The sequence below is a fragment of the Cydia fagiglandana genome, chromosome Z (assembly GCF_963556715.1).
Source record: "Cydia fagiglandana chromosome Z, ilCydFagi1.1, whole genome shotgun sequence".
Lineage (NCBI taxonomy): Eukaryota > Metazoa > Arthropoda > Insecta > Lepidoptera > Tortricidae > Cydia > Cydia fagiglandana.
This window is the reverse complement of record NC_085959.1, coordinates 37,801,102-37,827,370: the sequence shown is the minus strand read 5'-3', so window position 1 is coordinate 37,827,370 and position 26,269 is coordinate 37,801,102. Positions and strand designations below refer to the sequence as shown.

The window sequence follows — 26,269 nt, the reverse complement described above, 5'->3', positions numbered from 1 at the left end:
AATTGCCGATTATTATTAAACATTTAAATTATAGTCATTGATGTATAATATATAAAAAGTGGTACACGTAATAGCACGTGTCTATATAAGTGTATAAACTAAATGTATTTGGTCATTCAGTCTATTGAAATTTATGTTTTGTAAAGGAGGAATTGTAGTAAATTGCGTTGCTTTTTGTATGGCTGTAGTTAAATACTTAGACAGGCACACTCTATGTATGCATTTTATACGGGAATTACGTACTTTAGACGATATTATGTCTATCTAACTTAAAAGCATCTTGCCCTCGCATTTTTAAAGTAATACTAGACTAAGTATAACATAGCATATATTTTTGCAAAAATGGCCCGATAACCTAATCATATCATACAGCAATATCTATGTGCATTATCTATGTATATAATAGTAGGCATTGACTGAACATACCTAGATGAAAACATTAATATTACTATTGTAGTTATATTTTTGTCGGTCAAAATGTATGTATGTAAATTTTTTATAGTATGAGTAAATGCTAAATATTGCCTAGCCATAAACCCTTCCCATATTCCTCGCTAGTTTGGCAATTTTAAATGCTTTATACCTATTAGGAACATCTGTATATATCCTATTTATTTCTCTTAGAAACAAAAACTCTGGTCTTGTACTAACGCTATGAACGCTTTATGCCATATCATATTAAAAATGTTAGCACACGTTAAGTTGATGTGTGCAAGTCAGCTAGTAAAAATCTTAATTAAAGCACGAATGTTACATTAAGATTTCGCGTGATATTTATAGCGGAGGCAGTTATAAAGTTGACCCAAAATTTTTTTATTAAGCTATGAGCTTCATCACATATGTTCCTTGAGTAATTCTAAGCATTTCAAGCCTGGGAGGCAATAAGAAATGTGCGTCTACTCGGATTTGTAATGGATTCAAACTTTCAACCCCTTTTTAACCCTGTTAGGGGATGAATTTTACAAAACGCTGAAATTACTTTTCCTGTCTTTTAATAATATCCCCAAATACAAAGATTCAAGTCCCGCGTTCCAAAATTTTTTTGATATCCATACAAACTTTCAACCCCTTTTTCACCAACTTAGGGGATGAATTTTCAAAAATGCTGAAATTAGTTTACTTGTATTTTAATAATATATCGTTTTACGAAGTTTAAAATTCCTAGCTTAAAATAAAACTTGAACCCCATACAAACTTTCATCCCCTTTTTAACCCCCTTAGGGGTTGAATTTCTCAAAATCGCTTCTTATCTCTTGTACACTTTATAAATGTAATCTAGTGTGCAAATTTCAACTTTCTATCTTTTGTAGTTTCGGCTCTGCGTAGCAAAAATCTCCAACCAAATTTTTCACCTTTTTACGTTTTTCTTGTAAAATTACTATGAAACTGAAAAAAACAAATATCAGCAATGAATTATACGTCTTTGGTTTATACGAAAATGATACCAAATTTGCCCTTGTAGCCACCAGGATCATAATAGATTTATTTTAAAGATCTCCCACCCTCCCCGACTAGACGCACGCTTCTTTTTGCCTCCCAGGCTAGAAATGCTTAGAATTACTCAAATATCAGATGTGATGAAGCTCATAGCTTAATAAAAAAATTTTGGGTCATGTATGGCAGCGTTACATAACTGACTCCAGTATTATGTGCGTTCTTGACTCTGTGAGCAACTTGGTGCCTAAGGCGCCTAAAAGGTCAAACATTTACCTCCAAGTCTTCTGGCTTAGCAACCGCTCCGTCTTTCCATATATTCTTAGTACCTATTTCCTTTTGAAGCATAGAATTTTCTGGAGTCTTGACATTTCATTCTTCTAAGATCACATATTGAATTTATTTTACACTGTAAATCAGCACCAAATATCTGAAGTCCATAGCTAGTAAGCAACAACTGAACCAGTGATTCTCATGTTTTCCCTGTCGTGACTTAAAATTTTTGTGATTAGGGTCACTCACTGGTCTATTAGTAATAAAAAAAACCCGCTAACTTAGCCAATAATCTAATATCATACTATATAATTAAGAACCTGCATATATTCTGGCATATACTGGGTGGATCAACTATTTCTTAGTGTTATTTTGTTCCGTCAGTCAGGGGACAGTAGTGATATATGTAGTTTGTTAGAAGACATATCGTACCACCTTCTACTTGTTCGTTGATGGCATATTATGGAAGATAATAATTATCGCAGTGCATTATTTGTTAATATAACTAGTGTTTACAGAGTGACCCAGAAGACCATCCACCTGTATCTGAAAGTGTGACTTCCTAATATTTGCTATTATGCTTTATGTAGTAATACATCCTTGTATCATACTTAGTATAGTATAGATATGTCATGTGTTAACCCAGGCATAAGGCTAGCCGGCTTGTGCCTTCACAGTAGCTATACATAGTAACTCATATACTTAATGTAATCTGTACGCTTTCTGTAGTTCTATTAGGCTGCTGTTTTACTACTAGATTTAATGAGATAATAACTTCTCACTGTGGTTCCGTACTGAGAAAAGTTATGATGGTCAGATGGGAGGGATACAAACACTGGGGCGAGAGAAGCACTTTTAGGGAATCCTCTTACTGTTACTATTGCCCTGAGTAAAATTAACTGTTTGTCTTGTCTTACCCCATTTGACCTTAATGTGTTATTACTGCTACTCTTTCTCTTCCACGACGAATTATCTCAGTAACAACCTATTTGGATTCATGTATAATTTTAGTGCTTATTCAAAAAAATAACGCATTCGTCCCATATATACTACTAACATTTAACGAATATTAAGTGAAATGTATGGGAACCGATACATTTCGACACTTCTCTTTCCGAACAGAGTCTAAAAGAGATTTAAGACATGAAATAAAGCAACAAATAGAAACAAAATTGTTAGACCTACGTACGGAACCCAAGGAATACAGTTCATATAAACCAGTTTTTACCCCACAGACATATGTGCGCATTATAAAAGATAAATTCTTGATTTTACACATGCTTGTTAAATATATTTTACACGTTGATACATCCGAATTGAAGCGATATCTGCAGGTATTGAGCAGTCAAAGATTTTTTTAGTAAAATTTCACCCTTGATGGATCAACAATTTTTGATGTTCTTGCCACGTCAGCCAGGAGACAACAGTAACACAGTTGGAAACATTTTGAACGATCATCCTTGAAATAACCCATACGAAATCTTTATAACACCCAGGAGACATATCTAAGTCTAAGTGACATGAAAGAATTGACCTTCCCTTTTATACAATGAATTATTTTTTTACAAAGGATATGTTTTAGATAGCTTATATTTTACATAAAGACAATATGTAGACAGGTCCTTTAAAATACAGTTACATATGTATTTGTGCTATCACGATATTTATTACCTAACGCAAGTTTCATGAAGCTTACATATTTATGTGTTTAATTTCATAGTATATAATACAAGGAGATTATATTTCAGGTTGCATTTGTTTTTAGGAATAACCACGGTTATGACGACACTTAAAAAAATCTTCATCTCAAAAATAATACTTGTCCTTTCAGTTTAAACCACACTTAGAGGGCACTGTATGCTTTTAGTAGCTGCTTATTTCAGTTATACTTTTAAAGTAGGATGTCTTAGCATAATTATCTATTATATACACCTATATATATTCGCCGTGCAATTATATTCGGGCATTTGTCCAATTTATAAATTATGTGTAATATAATTCGGTGTGTAACACGATTGGTGCAATATGAATTATTTTTCTAATTAGCATGCTTTTATGTGCTATTCCCGGATGTCTCCACCAAGTTGTTACCATTTGTAACTCTCTTCGCATATGTTACCACTGGGAACAGCTGGAAAATTAGGTGGTGGTAGTGGTAACACTATGGCGAATAGGTGACAATTTGGCGGTACCTAACAGGTGGGAATAACTCTTTTTTTATGCCCCGTACCCGAAGGGTAACCGGGACCATATTTTTACGCTTCCGCTTTTTGTTGTCTGTCTATCAGCTTTTTGTGTATTAAAAACAGGCCCTCGTGTGACTTTTAGGTTTCTATCTGTTAGGCATGAGCCCAAAAATTTCAACAGAGTTTGACAGTCCAAATTATGCCTCTATAAAATAAGTAATATAATATCATGAAATACTTATTTAATATCATAAAAAAGGGCCCATTAAAGTAACATGCTTTTTTGGCGGGTGGATCAACTTTTTTTCCCGTCAGCCAGGCGACAATAATTAGAAGAAATGTTATGCTACGTTCTACTAATATTCTAAATGACCCAATGAATAGGGCTTATAACTGTCATAAAATTGTATATTTGGTTATTTAAAATATCATAAAACAAGGGTTTTAAGAGTGACTCAGGCGACCGTAGCCATTGCAACGAGCGACAAGAAAAAGTTGATATACCCCCCGTTTCTAACCGTGTCGTAATGTATGAAGCTACGGAACCCTTTCCTTCGGCCGACACGCGCTTGGCCTGTTTTTATACTGCTTGTATTATTTTTAGTATTAAGTATTTTAAGTATGTAAGAACATATATAAACCAGTCCACACTGCCGACTATTTAGAATTGCTATGAGCAAACCGATGCAATACTTATTTAAAATAATATTTTCATACAATAATAGTGTATGTAATAGATGTAAATTATATGTAAGCGCTTGCATTTGATCATTTCCATTTGCAATAAAGTGATAGTATAGTTTATGTATATGTAATGTAAAGGTGCGTCCAGACCTGGCGAATGTCGAATAGCGAATCGCTCGATTGCGCGACGCGTTCGCCAGGTGTGGACGCACCTTAAGGGCACAAGTACTTCAATTTAGTAGCGCTCAGGTAAGTTTAGTGTTAAGATTTTTAATGTGCCACTTCATGCCTCTACTGAGGTCTAGTTATAGATGTATAGAACTGCCGATGGCAAAGAGAGATGCATGACATTTTGTCTCTTTTTTACTTAGGGCTTTTGTCGTTGAGATTTTTATGTGTTTAACGAAACAATAAGACATTTAGCTGTAATGACTTATGAACTGATAAGTTAAGATAGACGTAACTTTAGGTTATATTAATATTTTTGTATTCTTTAATATAATGTAGATTTAGCATGGAATGATTGACTCCTAAGATTTTTATATTAAAAATTTAAGGAAAAGAAAGAATGGTAACGTCCAATTATTTTTTAGCTTAAAATGTTATTCTTAAATTTAGTATTGTAATGATATTCTATTATTTTGTAACGTTTAGTTATGGAAATATTTTTTTATATATAGAGAAAAAAGGTAATTACAATTTTTGGATTATATTTTGATTTTTATTACTTTGTTGTATATACCCATAGGTATTCCCTAAAACCCAATTCGTTTTTACCCTTTACCCAAAAGGGTTAATTTTTAAGTCACACGAATCCGCCGCGAAAAAGCCGCTCTCATACAATCGAAGTTACGAAAACGACATGCTTAAATTACACGAAACATGAGATGTAGGTAACATTTTTTCGCAGTAGGTACCTACATAGATAATAAATATAAAACTAAGGTAAACGTACTGACTGGTGCTCGACGCGGTCCCAGTCCTACATGTCATTTTGAAACTTCATTCATTCAGTCATTGTCACTAGAGGTGACAGCAAGGTGTCATCTATTGAGCACTAGACTAGCATGTCGAGCACTAGTAGGTACGTTTACCTTACCCCTAGTGTTTTCATTTGATAACGAGACGGATGTACGCGTTTGCGTTAAGTCTCATTCAGACATGGGATTATATTGTATATTATATAAAACGTATTATATAAAACGTAGATATTATATAAACGTTTTGGAATCTCAATACCCCATACCAAAGAGAATAGATAGTATAGAGGGGTCCTGTCATAGTAGATTTTGTAGTCACTGTAAATTTACTGCCATCTATCGACACACGACTAAAACTCAAAATAAACACGTATAAAATTATCAAAAAAAATGTATATATATGGATAAATGATTTGTGATAAATAACGGTGTTGTCACGCCATCTATGCGAGAATGACTATTTCTTGATTTCCAAGGCACGTTTTTTCCTTAGACTTTATTCATCTTATACGAAGTTACATATGTCTTTGCCCATACAAAATGACACTTAACGTAAACGCGTATTTACTCTAGGTGTACAGCATACAAAACGCATGTATATCTACTTATTCTAGAATTGCATTATCTCTGAAAGCAGTGCTAATGCACCACAACTTAGATCAATTTGATATTGTCTCATTCATCATCTTCAATTACACATTTTATCATAATTACTTTATCTAGAGTAATTAATCAATAACTGATTTGAACACTTACATTTTTACAAATTATTATTTACGAAACGGGACGTACAATCTTATAATTTTGTTTTAAAATTATCAATAAAAGAACTTGACGCCATAGGCCACAGTTATCTCCCGCAAAGGGTAACGCTACGTCTTACGTAGGCGAACAACGCGCGAACGCGGCGCGGCGCGGCGCGGCGAAATCAATCCTTTGATGCCCATAGAAGTGTCCTACGTAAGCGATCTCGTTGCGAACGCGGTGCGGCGCGATTTGCACGCGAATGTCAGGCGGCGCGGCGCGGCGCGGCGCGGCGCGGCGCGGCGGCGGCCGCTTTCGCCGCGCCGCGCCGCGCCGCGTTCGCGCGTTGTTCGCCTACGTAAGACGTAGCGTTATATGAACCCCTAGTGTGCATAAATTTCATTCGGTTGCTTTAAGTCTCATTTTAATTATAATGGGATTTTCAACAGTACAGGGCGCCAAGCGGAACGTATTGGAAACTCTAAATCTCATACAAAATGAGACTAAACGCAAACGCGTACGAAATGTACAATAGCGGTATCGATATAGGGCCCGATTCGGATTTTGAAATAGTCATCTATTAGATATATTTTAGACATCACCAAGATACGATAACGAGTTTAAGATCTCACTTGTCAAATTTGACATTTGCGCGATTCTGGAGATACTCTTGAACGATTTCCACAGGATATGACAGACACGCTTATTCGGGAAACGAGATAATCACAAGATCTAGAAACGATATAGAGATCAACTAGATTTACATTAGATATTGACTAGATGTGACTTGGATATCTAAGTCATAACTTGTCGAAATCGTTCAAGATGACCTCCAGAATCGCGGAAAAGTCAAATTTGACATATCTATCTTGTCGAAATCGTTCAAGAGGACCTCCAGAATCGCGGAAACGTCAAATTTGACATATATATCTTACAAATATCTTTAAATTATCCATATCGTAACTTGTTGAGGTCTCGTAGAGATCTAATACATTTTCAGAATCGAGCCGTTAGATCTAATTCACATCTAATAGATATCTTACTCTATCTAACGTAAAAGTGACATTAATTGCCCGAATTGCGCTGCAAAAGAGAACTAGTTGATATCTAAACTATAACGTATCTAGTATGGATCTTATACGTGTCGTCTCTTGTGAATATCTTGAAGTTCGAATACGGCATATAGACTCGGATATTGTGAAAACTAGATAGTTTTGCCAATGCTAATTTTCAATGGATTGCTCCACTGATGACGGGGTAGGTACCTACTTATAATAGTTATGGATTATTTTTGGACCCACCCAATTTATAATACCTACTTACGTAGTTCTTCTTATCATCATCATCATCTGATATTCTAAGGTACCTTCCGTAAAATGTGGCACTACTTTTGGTCCCCACTAGGGCACTGGGTAGGGAATTGTGCATCAACAGTTTTTTGGTATACAAACTTATATGAAAACTATATCACAACCTCATTTAAGCGTTACAACATGATAGTCTACTTTAAAGCGGTAAATAGGTACAGTCAGCCAAGAAAGTGGTCTACTACTTTTCGACTCTATCAATCAGATGATAGAGTCGAAAAGTGGTAGACCACTTTCTTGGCTGACCATACATAAGTATCAATATAATACAGCTACGTACCACAATATAATAATTTTAGAATTTATATGTTGTTATTTTGAAGCAACGAAGGCATATAGGTATTACGGTACGGTCAATGCGGCCAATTTCGTCATAGGCACAATCCCGTACACGATCGTAAAGACCCATCAAGACCATATAATGATGAACATAAAATATGAAATACCCATAGCATAATTTTAAATATTATATGACTCTTAGAGGTTACATGTCTCCTGCTAGCTTACGTGAGCATTCACAAAAATTGTAGAAAAAAAAATTATACAAAAAGAAATTTATACCTACTTATAAGAAAAATAGGGTTGCCAATATTAGCATTTCAAAGACAAAGTCAGAAGAGTGAATTTAACAATCAAACAATGTTTATTTGTAACAAACCCTACATAATTAATCACATTATCGTTAAATCAATCATACGATAACATATATAAACGGCTGTTGTGTATGCGTACTTGTTATTCCGGTACTATGTTGCGCTTTGGTGTGTTGCTTCTGGTGGTTGCCGCGACCGCGGTCCCGCCCGTGACGAAGTCTCGAGATGAGATCGAGGCGTTTAGGAGTTTCTTGGAAAGCGGCAAGTCTGGTAGGTTGATGAAGTAGGCAACTATGAAAGCCACCAGCCTAGGCGATTACATTTTAAAGTACCATGCGGCCAAATTCGTCTGTGGGAAATTTTGTACATGAGCGCTTTTTTTTTCAAACAATAGTAGAGTTAGACCAAGAAAAGCCTGCAGCGATTTTGATAGCCCACGCAGTGCAAGTGTTATTTTAAACGTGAAACTACTGTGAAATTATGACGTATTTAAATAACAACCTGCACTGCGTGGGCTATCAACACTGCTGCAGACTTTTCTTGGTCTAACTCTAGGTACTATTGTTTAAAAAAAAGCGCTCATGTACAAAATTTCCCACAGACGGATTTGGCCGCTCTACACTATTGCTTTTAATTGTGCTCTATTGCTTACGATTTAAAAAAAGTACCTAAATAAACAAAGTCAAATCAAATGTAGGTAATTTATTTTCAGGCAACTAAATATTACGCTCGCATACGGAATTTTCGTAGACGGATTTGGCCGCATTGACCCGTAGGTACCTTTAAGTAACAAACCCTTAACTCGATAGATATAACCTCTGTGACGCCATTTTTGCATTTTTCTTATCTATTTATGACAGCTACAACTATTGAGCGACGGGTAGGTTCCGCGTCTTGAATTTAACCCTTTGACCTAATGCGACTGTTTGATTCTCGCACGTATCGTCAGGCGTGGCTCACTCCGCGATTTTGGCGCTTTGCTAAAAGTAAAAACCTGTTAAGGTAGCAAAAAGTACATCCGTTCCACCCCAATTTTGGGGAAAGCCATAAGCCGCGCGTGGCGCTGTCGCCACCTAGCGGCCATATCTGTGCTGATCGTAACAGACGCGTTTTGTTAGAGTAACTAAGTATCTAGTACTATTATTTATTCTGTAGTATCGTCTCATCTTCAATGGAAAAAAATACGCAAAGGAAGCTTTTCGAATATTCCTTTTAACATTTTACCTAATCAACCCAGACTCTGGCTTCCGCATCGAAGACCGCCAAGCGGCCAACCCGCACGCCAAGGCGTGGGAGAACAGCGGCAAGTACCAGGGCGACATACTGCTGGACGAGGCGCAGGTGCAGGGCATGGTGGAAGACTTCGCCGCCGGCCGCAACGCGTACATCTGGCCGAACACCAAGTGGCCCGACAATGTCGTGGTGTATGAGTTCGCGCAGGGGCACTTCAGTGAGTATCATGAATCTAGTATTCAACTGGCTTGGGGTAATGCTCTAGTTTCCTAGGATAGCGGTGCCGTCATTTAGCGGCCGTCTGCTTACAAATACTACGACATCCATATTTAGCCGTATTATTTAGTATGGGGACGGCCGCTATATGACGGCACCGCTATCCTAGGAAAACTGATCTTTAACCCGTGGAGCGCCCCAAAATTAACTGACAGAACGCTATCCCGTTCTTACGTATCTTTCAGTAGGAGTAGCAGAGAAAGCGCTATTATTGTTTGTCCTCAGTCTCAATTTTTTTTTATTGCCCACCGAGTATGTACTTATTATCGTGAGCAACAAATTTAATAAATTCGACCAATCATAGTGTCGCATTGCGTATGTTTTGTCCCTCACGGAGGCATGCGTATACCATTTCTATAGGACCTACGTGATGGACTCTAATCTCTTTTCAGATTTTAATTTTTGCATATAAATATTAGTAAATAGATATGCGTTTATTGCAGCCCAGGCCGCCCAAAACGCCATCTTGGCTGGCATAGCGGCCATCGAGAGAAACAGCTGCGTCCGCTTCAGACTCAGGAACAACAACGACAGAAACTACGTCCGTGTTACCGTAAGTATTATATAAAGTCTGTCAAAGAACGTAAGTCTTTCTCAGTAGAAAAAGGCGCGAAATTCACATTTTCTATGGGACATGATACTTGTTAAATTATCGAGCTATTTTTAAAATTTTCAGCTTGTTTCTACTGACGGAAATGGCTTGACACTGACAGAATATTTAAGGCGCCATGAGTTCAGTTTCTTCTCTCTCACTGTATAAAACGCCTTATTTACTTTATTTACTGAATTTCCCGATAGATGTCGCTCTTTATGTTTTGAACTAGCGAACGGTTGTAAGAGAGTAAGATTTCTTAATTTATTTTTCTATATTGAGACGATTTGTGTGCCAAATTAAACATACTTCTGTTTATAATAACAAGGTGTTTGATTGAAGCTGCTTTCCCTTCGAAACCAGAGTCCAAGATTGTACATGGTCCCTCGAATCGGATAAGCTAGCGGCTTTTTGAAAGTTCAGTGCGGACCCACTTCGTCCCGTGGTTAGACGGGTAGAGTTTCCAGCTACCTGGGATTACTAGCGCCATCTAGCAACGAGTAGCCGAAGCTAAAAACGGAAGCGAATACGAGTGGCAGCAGTTTAGAGGTCAAGTGGTGACATCTAGTACCAGCAACTGGAAAAAGAAGTTCAGCGAAGTGTGACGTCACATCAGTTCAGTGAGTTGTGTCAAGTGCGAACCGTGAGTACTTTAAAAGTTATTTCTCAAGAGATTTTCAACCTTGTGAGCAATTGTTTATTTTGTGATATCAGTTTATTTTGCTATGGAATTTTGAACTTTATTTACAAGAAGATATTTACTTTGAAGAATTCGATTGTTTACATGGACATAGAAAATATTTGGCTGTAGTTTATATGGAATATTAACTTAGAATAGTTTAGTAGAGTAGACACTTAGAATAATTCAGAAAATCCTGTTGGAACGGGGAATCCACGCTCGATTTTGCTCAAAGTGTATCAAAATTCAAACACTTGTAAAATTTTCAAAAATGTTATTATTTATAAATTTTATTTTTTAGTACTTTTATTTAACTTTAGATTGTCATTCAATTCAAACTGTTTGGTCGAAAAGTCATAACATCATGGATACATTACTAAATTATCAAAATGACTTATCCAGTCGTATTTTCAAGGCGCGCGTTAATTTTAAAAAATCTCCTAAGTCTCGTATAACTGAGCATTATATAGAGAGTCGGCTGGAAACACTAGAACAGTTCTGGTCGGAATTCAGACTAGGTCACAAGGAGTTAATGCGTACCTACGATTTAGAACTTTTGAAAACAAAAGGTTATATTATCAATGACATTTACGACCAAACAGAAGATGAATATACTGATTATCGATGTGAACTTAAAGATGGTTTAGCTGAATTTGTAAGCTTTCATTCATGCCAATCAAAGGCCACCAACGAAGATCGTCGAGTCGAAGAGTGTCGGCTAAGATAAGTTCAATAAAGCTTCCTAAATTAAGCATTCCCAAATTTTCGGGCAAGTATGAAGAGTGGATGACATTTAAAGATTTATTTATGTCTATGATTCACAACAATACTGCATTAGATAGCGTACAAAAATTGCAGTATCTTAAGAGTTATCTCACGGGAGAAGCAGAACAGTTGCTTCGCAATATTCCGGTTTCAGATGCCAATTATGCTCGGTGTTGGAGCCAATTGGAACAGCGGTATGATAATAAAAAATACCTTTCGCACTGCATTTTAAAACGTTTACTAAGCCAAAGGACCGCAACTTCTGAATCTCCCGCCTTTTTAAAGGATTTGTTAGACACGTCAACAGACTGTTTAAGTGCACTGTCTAACTTAGGCATTGATGTCTCCACATGGGACATAATAGTGATACATTTGTTGACGCTAAAATTGGATCCAGAATCGCGCAAGCAATGGGAGCTTAATGTAACAACCAACTCAGCTTCAGATGCTCTGCCAACTTTTGAGCAATTCAAAGATTTTTTGACGAGTCGATACAGAGCATTAGAATTCATCGAGCCGAGAAACGTCAACAGGACTCCCAATGCTTACGCAAAACCTGGCAATAATAGTTCAAACACTTCATGTTGCCAACGCATCAGCTTTAGCTTGTGAATTTTGTAGCGAAGCTCACAAGCTATGTTTTTGTAAAAAATTTGCAAATGAAGATTTTGACAAAAGGCATGAATTTGTAACCAACAATCGCCTGTGCTACAATTGTTTAGGCGGTAACCACGGTGTGAAGTTTTGTCAAAAGGCCACTAGTTGTAGAGTTTGTGGAAGGAAGCATCATTCTTTGCTTCACCAAAAGGATTTCTCATCTTCAACTGTCAATCCAAAGAAAGTAGTTCAGGCAGCTGAAGATGTTTCGAAGGAAGCCACACATATCGCGACAGAGAACACACAAAATGAGTCCACACCGATAGTCAACTGTTTTGCGACAGAGATAGTGAAAGAAGAAATATTATTAGCCACAGCCCTCATAAAGGCTGAGTCCAAAACAGGCGAATATCAGGTGCTTCGTGCATTCATAGACCCAGGTTCACAGTCTTCATTTGTTTCTGAAGCTGTGGTACAAGCCTTAGGGCTAAAGAAAGTGCCCATCAGAAGTTCAATTACGGGGTTAGGGGGCGAGCCAACTTCTGCTGTGCCTAAATACATAGTAGAATTAAAAATTCAATCGCTCGTTGACCCAACATTTAGTACGGTAGTAAAGACATATGTTTTAAACAAGGTCACCAATCACCTTCCTAGCAAACAAGTAACATTTCCTGGATGGTTAAAACAAAAACAGCTAACGTTAGCCGATCCGTCTTATAATATATCCAGAAAAATCGACGTGCTTCTAGGAGGCGAAGTTTACTGCAAGATAATTACAGATGGAACACTCAAAGGCCCAAATGGATTTCCTCTGCTACAGTGTACTACTCTCGGATGGATTATATCTGGCCCAGACGGTTCAACCAGTGCAAATAACAATGTGACAGTTTTACATACGCAGGTGAATGAAGATGATATGTTGAAAAGATTTTGGGAGATGGAATCAGAACCGAAGGTTGACTCCAGAATGTTTACAACGGAAGAACAAAGGTGCGAAGATTTTTTTGCATCTACAACAGTGAGAGACCAAGAGGGCAGATATGTCGTGAAATTGCCGTTTCGCGATGATCCTACCTGCAAGGGAAATTCAAGAGAGATCGCAGTTAAAAGATTACACAGTTTGGAGAGGAAGTTTGAAAAGGATAAAACACTCGAAGCTAGATATACTGAAGTAATAAAGGAGTACGAGCAACTAGGCCATATGATACCTGTGACTGAACCTGACCACAAACTTAAGGAGGCTATATACTTACCTCACCATGCTGTCATTCGTGAAAATCGAACCACAACAAAAGTAAGAGTCGTGTTTGACGCATCCTGCAAAGACGACAAAGGGATATCGCTGAACGACTTACTTATGGTAGGGCCCACTTTGCAGCCAGATTTGCGTCATCTCGTTATGTGTTGGAGACAGTACCCCGTCTGTTTAGTTGCGGACATTGTCAAAATGTACCGCATGGTGCGGGTGGCTAAAGAAGATACTGACTTCCAACGCATAGTATGGAGAGAAAACTCTGAAAACAAAATCAAAGATTACAAGTTACTGACAGTAACATTTGGAACGGCATCTGCTCCATATTTAGCGGTGAAAGCGTTGAATCAAGTAGCTTGTGATCATATAGACAAATATCCCATGGCTGCACCTAGAGTTCACAAAGAGTTTTACATGGATGATTTGATGACTGGTACTGAAACAATAGAAGAAGGATTGCAGCTATACAAAGAAATGAAAGCCTTAATGAACGAAGGAGGGTTTTTGTTACAGAAATGGGCTAGTAATAAACAAGAGTTGTTAGATCAGATAAATAAAAAAGAAAATGAACATATAGCAAATGAAGAAGAAAAGAACAACCTGGAATTAAAAACGGACAGTGTAACAAAAATCTTAGGACTTACCTGGAATAGAGATGAAGATATATTTCAGTACTCAGTAAATCTGCCGCCGCTTTCACCACCTGCAACAAAAAGAAAAATCATTTCGGATGTTTCGCGTCTATTTGATCCGTTAGGATGGTTAGCTCCGTGTGTCATAGTAGCTAAGATTTTTATACAGCGATTGTGGCTAGCAGGAATAGGATGGGACGAGGAGCCACCAACTGATATATTAAAAGATTGGATAACTTACCGTGAACAGTTAACTTACCTTGAAGATTTCCGGATCACAAGATGGCTGAACATGAATGTTAATGACACATTAGTGGAGTTACATGGCTTTAGTGATGCCGCTACTGCTGCTTATGCAGCTGTTGTATATCTTCGGGTAGTAAAAGCTTCAGGTGAAGTTCAAGTTGCTTTGGTAGCGGCTAAAACAAGAGTATCTCCTGTCAAACAAGTCAGTATACCAAGACTGGAACTTTGCGGCGCTGTACTCGTAGCTAAACTGCTGAAAGAAGTTGCTACGGTTATGAACATACCCAAACCCAATGTAAAAGCATGGACAGATTCTACAGTAGTTCTTGCTTGGTTAAACAAACACCCAAGTAATTGGAAAACCTTTGTGGCCAATAGAGTCTCGGAAATACTTAACACTATGGATTCATCTCAATGGTCACATGTCTCAACAAAAGAAAATCCCGCAGATTGTGCGTCTCGTGGGATCCGACCAGTAGAACTAATTGAACATGACTTGTGGAAATCTGGCCCAAAGTTTTTGTACGACGCGGTCATTAGTTATTCCAAACCCAAAGACAACGAAACGAATCTGGAAAAATCAGCGAAGGTTCATTTAGGAGTTGTGGAAGAACCTATTTGGGATAAATATTCATCGTTAAACAAGCTTATTCGTATTGTCGCGTATTGTAGACGTTTTCTTATTCATCGCGGCTTATGCGGAAATCGAGAACACACTAAACATCTACAGAAATGGGAATTAGACGAAGCTTTCATAAACTGTGTGAAAATGTGTCAAAACGCAGAATTCAAAAATGATATAGAAGAGATTGGTAAAAATGGCTATGTATCTTCAAAGACTTCTAAAATTCGTTCTTTGTCACCCTTTCTCGAAAACGGTGTTTTACGAGTTGGCGGTCGATTAGAGAATACGTTAGATTCCGAAGAAACAAAGCATCCGATGATCTTGCCATATGATTCACATTTGACAAAATTGATTGTGGCGGACGCACATTTACGCACCCTCCATGGAGATCAAAGAATTATGTTAAACTATTTGAGGTCAGCTTATTGGATAATAAGAGCAAAAGATTTGGTAAAACAACACATTCGTAAATGTGTTCGCTGCATTCGCTATAAAGCCAAAATGCAAACACAGATGATGGGAAACTTACCTACAGCAAGAGTCACTCCAGACAGAGCATTTATTCGCAGTGGTGTTGACTACGCAGGACCCATCAATCTGAGGACTTCGAAGGGCCGAGGTCATCGTTCATATAAAGGATACATTTGCTTATTTATATGTATGGTCACGAAAGCGATACATCTAGAAATCGTAAGTGAGTTGACATCGCGTGGGTTTCTGGAAGCTTTCAAGCGTTTTATATCCAGACGCGGTCAATGTTTAGAACTTCATAGTGACAACGGGACAAACTTTGTCGGAGCGGCGAAAGAATTAAAAGAATTATTTAATATTGAGAAATCGACTATGATTCAGGAAATAGCAGAAAATTTAGCTTCAGACGGTACTACATGGCACTTTATACCACCTAAAAGTCCAAACTTTGGCGGATTATGGGAAGCTGGCATTAAGTCAACTAAATACCATATTAAAAGAGTGATTGGTGATTCGACACTCACATACGAAGAAATGTCAACCCTGCTTAGCCAAATTGAAGCATGCTTAAATTCGCGTCCTATTTCAGTTATGAATACTGATCCAAATGAGCCAAACCCTTTGACCCCCGGTCACTTTTTAATAGGAGAGCCTTTAGTAACAGTACCGGAAAGGAACTTTGAAGGTTCAAACACTGTCAATTTAAAGCGATGGCAATTGACGCAGCATATGTTGCAAAACTTTTGGCGTCGGTGGTCCAACGAATATTTGACCTATTATTTACATCGCTATAAGTGGTCACATCAGGTTCCCGAACCTGCCATTGGGGATGTCGTTTTGGTGAAGGAAGACGATCTTCCTCCTTCTAAGTGGTTTTTTGGTAGAATTATGCAAAAACATCCCGGCACAGATTCATTAACCAGAGTTGTAACTATAAAATGTAAAAATACGTTGATAAAACGGCCGACTTCAAAGGTCATTATATTACCAGTAACTGAATAGACAAGTTTTTCATTTTGTCGATATGTGCTTGTTTATATTTAATGAGTTATAATTATGTTTTGTTGAGGAGTGTATATGTTTTATGTTATGTTTCAAGTTAATTGTACTTAGTAAAACCGCATCCACGAAATTTGTTTGTATTCAGTTCAAAGTTATCTTAGTTACCTCAAGGTGGGCGGTTATGATGAAGGACATGTCGTCCTTGGTGGGCGGTATGTATAAAACGCCTTATTTACTTTATTTACTGAATTTCCCGATAGATGTCGCTCTTTATGTTTTGAACTAGCGAACGGTTGTAAGAGAGTAAGATTTCTTAATTAATTTTTCTATATTGAGACGATTTGTGTGCCAAATTAAACATACTTCTGTTTATAATAACAAGGTGTTTGATTGAAGCTGCTTTCCCTTCGAAACCAGAGTCCAAGATTGTACACTCACTGAGCGTAAGCGTGAGCAAGACGGCTGTGCTTGCAAGAGTTGCAAGCGTTGCAAGGGATCGCCGATATCATTGTTTTGAATTGTTATTTTTTAGTTACATAGTTTTAACAAAAAAATGTTCGGTGAGTGCATCGGCACGAAATTTTGCATTTTTAGAAGCAATAATATGGTTGGCGCGGCAGGATTTCACCAGTGTGCGGCAATATGCGGCACAAGCATTTTTGTACTGATGCTTGTTTACATGTCCCGCAGGGTGTCGCACAGTGGTGGAATGTGGCAGTTATTTTATACACAATTTCTATTTTATAAATCATATAGAACTATAAAGAGAAACAGTACCCGTAAAATAGTATTTCCAATTCTTCCAGAACTTCAACGATGGTTGCTACGCGCACGTGGGCTACTGGTCCACCCGCGGCGTCCACATCCTCAACCTGACCTGGCCCAGCTGTTCCCTGCACACCACCATCGTGCACGAGTGGCTGCATATCCTGGGCTTCCTGCACATGCAGTCTACGTACAACAGGGACGATTTCGTCAGGATTATGTGGGAGAACATTTGGCCTGGTTAGTTTATACTCTGAAACTGTGACCCGCCTGTTTCTGCGATGGTTGCTACTCGCACGTGGGCATCCTCAACCTGACCTGGCCCAGCTGCTCCCTTCACATCACCATCGTGCACGAGTGGCTGCGTATCCTGGGCTTCCTGCACATGGAGTCTACGTACAACAGGGACGATTACGTCAGGATTATGTGGGAGAACATTTGGCCTGGTTAGTTTATACTCTGAACCTGTGACCCACCTGTTCCTGCGATGGTTGCTACTGGTACACCCGCGGTATCCACATCCTCAACCTGACCTGGCCCAGCTGCTCCCTGCACACCACCATTGTGCACGAGTGGCGGCATATCCTGGGCTTCCTGCACATGCAGTCTACGTACAACAGGGACGATTTCGTCAGGATTATGTGGGAGAACATCTGGCCTGGTTAGTGAACCCGTGACTCGCCTGTTTCTGCGCAGACAGAGACCAACAGACAGTAGTCAATATTTGGCCTGTCTAGTAGTATCCAATCACAGCGTCAGCTGCTCGGGATTTAGGCTGCCTTTCGTACGAAATGGTATGGAAATCCGATTTCTTGGCCGAACCTACCTCCTATCCTCACATACCTGTGCTCTTATTATACCATTTATACCTACTCGTAACTTATATTTAAAGTGCATTGGGATAAATTCGAAACAGGGATAAGTTTGAAAATATGTATATACCTATTTATGCACAAAACTTGAAGTTCTACCTACTGTAGCAACAATAAGCAAAAAGCTTTGGTAAGCGTTTCAGTTGGGTAAATGTTGCCATGTATGAAGTGTTTCAGATTTAGAAGACATTATCGATTTTCAAAATTACCCTGTTTTCGGAGTTGCCCCTATAGTACTTTTATCGAGTAACTAACTTTAAATACTTGCTTCAGGCATGGAACATAATTTCGACAAGTACGAATCGAACATAGTCAGCAACTTGGGGTTACCCTACGAATACGCCAGCTCCATGCACTACGGAGGTTATGGATTCAGCGTCAATGGACGCCCCACCATGGTCGCATTGTATGTAAGTAATCTATTCCTTATCTATCTCCATAATGACCATTTTTCTCGTGGCGGATAGGGAGTATCCTGCTGCCATATACTAGGAATCATCTAGAATTCTAGACCGAGTTTAGAGCAATTATTTCATGCAACTGATGATGCCAAAAATGCCGGGGTGCGCGGGACGAGGTGAGCGAAGTCCTGTGCCGTGATTAGTCCGTTCAAAGACACGGACGTCACACTAAGACACTTTTGACTCGAACATAGAGTAAAATTACCGTATGCGCTGGTATACTCACGCTGGAGGATGTTTTGTCTGTGCCTGCTGCTTAGCATCCTTACCATTGGCGGCGCAAGACCAAAATTAAATGTGGGCAAAGTACATTTTGCGAGACACTCTGGTGGCCGAATTATATAAAAACCGCGAGGCCGAAGGCGGTGGCCCACGTCGCCTACTCCTCCTGATCCTTACTTTAGTAAAGTACAAAGTGTATAAACCGTTGACACGCCATTTCCTATCTCAGTTTCACGAGCATAATTATATTGCTGTGCTGTCCCGCTTTGCCACTCTTGAGGATCAAAATGAAACTATCTCATCAGTTTTTAAAGATACCCTTCATATTTACGAGCTAGTCTTTATCCCGTCCCGTTGGCCTTACGTTCCTAATACGCGTTTCAGGATTGGGCCGGAGTGATGGGCCAGCAGGACTACGTCACCTACTGGGACTACCTGCGCGTGCGACGCCACTACAACTGCCCTGGAGCGTGGAGCGAGGAGGTCCAGGCCGAGCCCCAACAACCTTCAGCTGAACCCTTGACTAACGAGGCTTAAGATCAATATGCGATGTTAACAACAGATATACATAACAGTAGGGGAGACCGAGGTGGGTTTTGACAGATGAGAGTTGTGACATTGTCGATTTTTTGGAATCTAATGACTGTTAGCGAGCTCGCAACAGTGTGCGTTTGTCAGCTCGTAACTTGAACTACTTAAAAAACGCGCGCCTATGCGACCTTGTTTTTAGTTAAAAGATTCCAAAAAATGAACGATGTCACAACTCTTCTCTGTCACAACTCACCTCGGTCTCCCCTAACGCTGCATCTTGCGTAAGCGAACAACTCGCGAACGCGACGCGGCGGGCCCAAGGCGTTCACGTTGGCAACGAGGTACGAGGTACGCTAGGTATCAAAGGATTAATTCACCCCGCGCCGCATCGCTTCGCTTCGCGTGAACGCGTGTTGTTCGCCTACGTAGTACGCTGCGTAAGGGAATTTACATATAATAAAATAAGTAGGCTAAATAATGTCTATGATAGCAATTACTAATATACTTACCTTTTATTAAACTCCTTGTTTTATTTTATAAATATTAGGTACATGATGATATAGTGTCAATCCCTCGAAGTGGAGTGCAGAATTCGCTTACAGATTACTCTCATCGTTTTTTCACGGAAACATACTAGTGAAAGTGTTTTGCTCTTTCAGTCAGGTCTCGGCATAGACTAGGGATCCTCTAGACCGAGTTTAGAGCAATTATTTCAAGCAACCGAAGATGACAAAAATGCGGGGGTGCGCTGGACGAGGTGAGCGAAGTCCCGTTTCGTGATTGGTCTGTTCAAAGACACGGACGTCACACAAAGACACTTTCGACTCGATAGTGGAGTAAAATTACCGTATGCGTGGTAGAGGGGGTAGCGCAGTCTGGAGGATGTTTTGTCTGTGGGTCTCGATATACAAAAAATATGGTTGACTAAAGTAGCATGACAAAATACGAACGTTTACGAAAAAAACGATGGAAAACAATTAGGCACTACATCTATAACATGTTATATGTTATGAGATCTTGGCGCATTGATTATGGTAAAGTAATTATGGTCAGGAATGGTTCGACAAAATGACAATCGTGGTATAGGAGAGCCGAAACACATAAAGGTATTTAACTATAGTATACAAGAAACATATCTGGCTCAACTGACCCACTGACATAATTTCTGTACTAGTTCACTATCTAGTATAAAAATCATAGGCAAGTATCATAACAAAGTATGACGATAGGTTTGTATAAAGAATAATAAAGATAGACAAAAACAATTACTTGACAAAATTATCTTTGTATAAATCCCAGATTATATTATTAATTGCGATAAATCAGATATTATTAGTTCCCGATAAAATTGTAATCTGTACGTGTGAGTATATTTTAAATAAATTTAATACTGTAGACTGATATTGGTGAACATGCATAATTTAATTACCTACCTTACCTTTACCTACATTACCTTACCTTTACCTACCTTTTGAGATTAAATATTTAGAGTAGGACAGGGTGAAATGATTAGGTGGAATAAAGCAAGTATTTTTACTAAATCCACGGGTTACAGAAATTTGTAGAGCCCATAGACGGACTTTAAATATTAAACTTCACCGATATCGCAATAGAGGTTAATTTCAGTAGTAATGTGAAGACATCACCCTGTTTCTCGCCAGTCTGCTCAAACCCTAACGAAATCTGTTCCAATTTTCATCAAATAATCTCAACACTTAATAAATCTAATCAAATCAGCTTAACTGTAAACTTGATGATTCCCAGCGTTCGAAATTTGTCTCGACAATATTTACTGACCAGCTGTTACAAAGCGTCCTAAGTTATAACAAAGACCATGCTAGTTTGAACTTTATTACTTGTTAGATAGAGTTGAGGGCTGTCTGTGGGGGGTGAAGGAGATATGCTGTTATTGATTCAATGCGCAGATTTACGAGTGGAGTGCGCGCGTAGAGATCAAAGCGTCGCGCGCGCAACGCGCATAAGCATGTGTGGGTCGCGTCTCCGGGGAGTCTTTGGAAAAAATGTTTGTTTTGCAAACGATACTTTATTGCTATATTGGGGTTATTGGGTATATTTATTGGTGTGTTTAGTTTTTGCCCTTGTTGAACTTTGGAGTTTCGGAAGCTTTGATATTTCGTTACCTGCTTTAGGTACACTTGTGTGGTACTTGTATGGTTTTAAATGTGTCGAGCAGATTTCATCTGATTTTAGCTGTTGGATTTGCGCCTTTTTGAGATTTCCAAATCGTCAATATCGTAATAAAAAGTATCTATCTATACTTAATTAAGAATAAATCAAGAATTCCTGAATTCTCTTTGACCTAATGCTATAGTATATACTTAATAGAGCAAAACATAAATCCCTGGAGCGAGAGGTAACCTCTCAGAGGTTCCAGTTTTTACACTTTTTACTAACACTATGGATATTATTAACAAGTGCTTATTGCTAATTGCACACTTAGCGGAATATTGTGTTATGCATGTGGTAGGTAACAAAATTATATGTATAGGTACCCTAACATATGCGAACTAAATATTTGCGGTCAATTTGTAAAAAAGGTAATGTGACGAACCGTAAAACAGCTAAGTCGAATCGCGCCCATACCACTCTCCGTTTGAATACAGAAGCCTTTCTGTTCAAAGTCGTGGGCGGCAGAAAAAAAAGTAAAAAAGAAATTACCCGTATTATGTAGCTACCTACCGCGTCTGACAGAGAAGATGACAGCCGGAACGTAGCGTTGAAACCGATACCGTTGTCCAAGCCGTTCAAGGAAACGCCTCTCCCCCTCCCCGTTTTCAATATTTAGAACTGTATGGAGACGCCTTGGCTGACATTTTCCGTATAAAACTACAGAATAATTAATAGTATTACCGTACAGAAAGGAAACTTCCTACAAAAACGAAGTTTGACAGCGGTTCAGGGTCGAATCATGCTGTCTCTGTTTAATATATGGCACTATTCCTTTCGGCTATTTAGGGTTGTCAAAAATAAAATGATTATCTTATCTGTGGTCGTGCACGCAAAAGGAAGTCAAGTGGTGCCAACCCTAATAATTGCTCGGAGCAGTGCTGAGCCGAGCGGAGCCGAGTTTGAGCGAAGTCATGAGTTTCGCACCCCTGATAAAACAGTCGATTTTTACGGGGGAGGGGCACATCACATGTATGGCTATTTGTACATGCTTTGTACGTAACATACCTACAGATAGCCATGTCAGATAAACGTCAGTCCATACAAAAGTTTGCACAACTGTGCAAGATTTTCGGCAGAGGGGTAAGCTCTTAAAGGCGACTCCGGTTTATTAAATGTTCTAAGCCTGAGGGCCTTACGCCAACTACGAAAAATCTAAAATCTCGATCTGCCTGACTACACATACACATTACATTGTTGTATTTGTTGATTTATCTCTTCAGTAATTATCTAATTAAGTTAAATTATTGCCAATTGTTTAACACCCCGTTCTGCTACCTTGTGTAAAATCATTTTATTGCGGCTGCTCTTAAAAAATTAGACAATCCCAGAGAAAAATAATTTTGTGCATTCATGTCTTGTATTTTTATTTCAGGTAAGGGAATTTAGGTACTTCTTGTTGTATTAATTGGTTTAGTAGTCAATTGCCTATTTATATTTTCTTATAGAAATACCATATGCAGTGTTTAAAGAATTAGAGAGCCTTAACGATCAGTAGGGCTAAGATGGTCAGTTTATTATCACCTGTCATCATGCCTATCACGTTCTAACAAGTATGTAAGTGCAAAAGTGACGCGTGACATGTGATAAAAATGCGACCATGATTCCACCGCTGGTGTAATGTGGTGACAAGACGCTGCTCGTGACAAATCTCCCACCGTCTGGAATTGATAAAGAATTATTAACAAACATAAAATTACTACACATACAAACAAGCCCGATAGCGATAAAATACGAATATCCTGAGGAAACCAGCAATTTGTGCGTAATTGGATGCAGTCGGTCGACGCTTTGAACTTGCACTTTTTACAACTTTGACACTTTTTTAAATACCGCTTATCTTTGGAGATCTATATGCGGTTACTTTAGCTTTTGGGGTTGCGTAGGCAAGGCATTCAAGCCCAACTTCTAGCCGGCCAGACTTGATGCCTGCTAAGACAAATACAATTGTATAAATAATAGGTATTCAAAATAGTATACTTAGATTGGGAGACCTTATAAAGATAAGATAAAGTTAGTTTATTAATTAATTTGTTCATGTAGCCATTATTACAAGGTGCTTATGAACGTCAAATAAAGCTACACCGGCTCCAACCCTAAACCCCTGCCTCGAGAAGATTTAAATCCCCCTTACTTGGAGGAGGGTATCCCAATATGGGACCGGCAACAAATGCCTCTGGGCGGCTAGAGGAGTCTAATTAATTGCAATTATTTTCCGCGTAACATTTTTTTATCAGATATAGGTATTTTTGATTATTGTTAGGAACTTTGTAGGTAGGTACGTCTACTTTTCACTATTTAAATTCGGACCGGCAACAAATGTCATCAGCTTTGAACTGTAGGTAGTTCTAACGCAAAGTCCATTAAATATGAACGCAATAGATGTATCATCTTTAAGTTTCTCAATATCATTTTTTAAAGTTTTTAGAAACCGACTAGATACCTATATATGAGACGCGGAACCCATTTTGCACTCTCACAAATCCTACGATCCCTCGCTACCGTGTCTCAAGGGACGTCAAGGGTTCTGACATGACCGTGATCTCGTTTTAAGTTTTTTCCCACTTATCTACTAAGTACCGCGTTAATGGAACCCGACATAATTGGCATATTCATTCTAGAAAGGAACTGACAGAAAAGTTTTGGCGTTTATTGACTAGGGTCTTAAAACCCAAAAAGGTAAGCTGCAATGCTGAGGTATCAACACCAAAATCTTTAATATTTTCTTTAAAAATGGGCAAATTGAATTGTCAATTCACTACGAACTTATGCCCATTTGAAGCAAGAAATGATCCCAGGCCAATAGTTTCGGAAGCATTTTTGCCGACGGCTTGCGTTGTTTTTGTGTTTACACATTTAAATGGGTTGTATTGATTGTTTTTAACTGTCTATTTCAGCCTTTTAAGTGGGTCACGAGTAGTTTACAAAAACTGTTTATTTTAATGTTAAAAAACTTAACGAGACTAATTGTATTGTCCGTATAGGACGTGTTAACATTTCCTTTTTCTTCTTGTACTATACTTTTTTGGTTGCATCGTAAGTGGTTCTGGTAAGTACATGTCCGTTTCACAACCTAGGGGTAACCTATTGCATGATAATATACAAACTTCTATGAAATAGTATATTTATGTATTTAATATTTACGTTTTGTTAATCCTTGATTAGTTAGCATGTATCCTTATATTTTTTGATAATTTATCCGTTTTCGTAGTATGTCGGTGAATTGGTTGCAAACTGTAAGCTCGCATTGTGTTCAATAAATAAAATAAAACCGGCCAAGTGCGAGTCGGACTCGCACACGAAGGGTTCCGTACCATTATCTAAAAAAACGGTCACCCATCCAAGTACTGACCCCACCCGACGTTGCTTAACTTCGGTCAAAAATGACGTTTGTTGTATGGGAGCCCCACTTAAATCTTTATTTTATTATGTTTTTAGTATTTGTTGTTATAGCGGCAACAGAAATACGTCAACTGTGAAAATATCAGCTGTCTAGCTATCACGGTTCGTGAGATACAGCCTGGTGACGGACGGACGGACGGACGGACGGACGGACAGCGGAGTCTTAGTAATAGGATCCCGTTTTACCCTTTGGGTACGGAACCCTAAAAACAAAATTTCCTAAAGAAACTCCTATGAAACAAACAAAATTTAAAAAGACATCAACGCGTGCCGACTGAACCTCATTCACTTTGATTACTATACAACACCTTATCTTAAGTACCTACTATTTAAGACTAATGCCTTGAGCATAATAACGAGGACCATCGCGCCGCACCGCGGTCACAACGAGATCGCTTACATAGGACACTTCTATGGGCATCAAAGGATTGATTGAGCCGCCTCGCGCCGCGTCCCGCCGTTTCGCTTCGGGATCGCGCGATGTTCGCCTACATAAGACGCTGCGTAAGCAAGATCCATATTTATTAAAAAACTTTCAACTTTCAAGATTCTTACAGATTCTGTCAAACAACATCCCATTTGACAGTATCTGTCAACAATAATACTTAAGTAATTTTATTTTGTACTTAACCATGACAAAATATGATCTTACACTAAATTTGACAAAAACTGTCAAATTTGACAGTTTGACAGATCATGTCAATATACACTGGGACACTGTAACATGTCCCTTTGTACCAAATATTCCCATACGAAACCCAAAAACTCGCCCAAAAATACATACGCACAGCGATCACTGGGGCTGCAAGTGCGTTGCCGGCCCTTAAGATGAGAAATGCAGTCTACAAAAAATTACCCAACATTGACATTTAGTACTAAACTATGACAAAATATAATACTCTACACTAAATTTGACAAAAAAAAACAAATTTGTCAGTTTGACAGATTATGTCAATATACATTATGCCATGTCACTTTGTACTAAATATTACCATACACATAAATGCATGTATATAAGTGGCGTACACGAAGAGAGGCCTATAGGTCAGCAGTGGGCGACTGAAAGCGAAAATGATCATGATGATGATTACCATATAATTACCTATTCTATTCTATTCTATTCTATTCAATAATAATATTTAAGTAATTTTATTTTGTACTTAACCATGACAAAATATGATCTTACACTAAATTTGAC

General features: G+C 38.5%; 1 protein-coding gene across 1 annotated transcript; it reads left to right on the top strand.

Annotated features, from left to right (window-relative positions):
- The first annotated feature begins 8,391 nt into the window (after window positions 1–8,391).
- Window positions 8,392–19,488, top strand: LOC134678131 (zinc metalloproteinase nas-4-like). Its single transcript, XM_063536581.1, has 6 exons — window positions 8,392–8,531; window positions 9,499–9,711; window positions 10,214–10,323; window positions 17,438–17,636; window positions 18,542–18,678; window positions 19,336–19,488. The coding sequence occupies exons 1-6, from the start codon at window positions 8,393–8,395 to the stop codon at window positions 19,486–19,488; spliced, it is 951 nt and encodes a 316-aa protein (XP_063392651.1). The 5' UTR covers window position 8,392.
- Window positions 19,489–26,269: the final 6,781 nt, after the last annotated feature.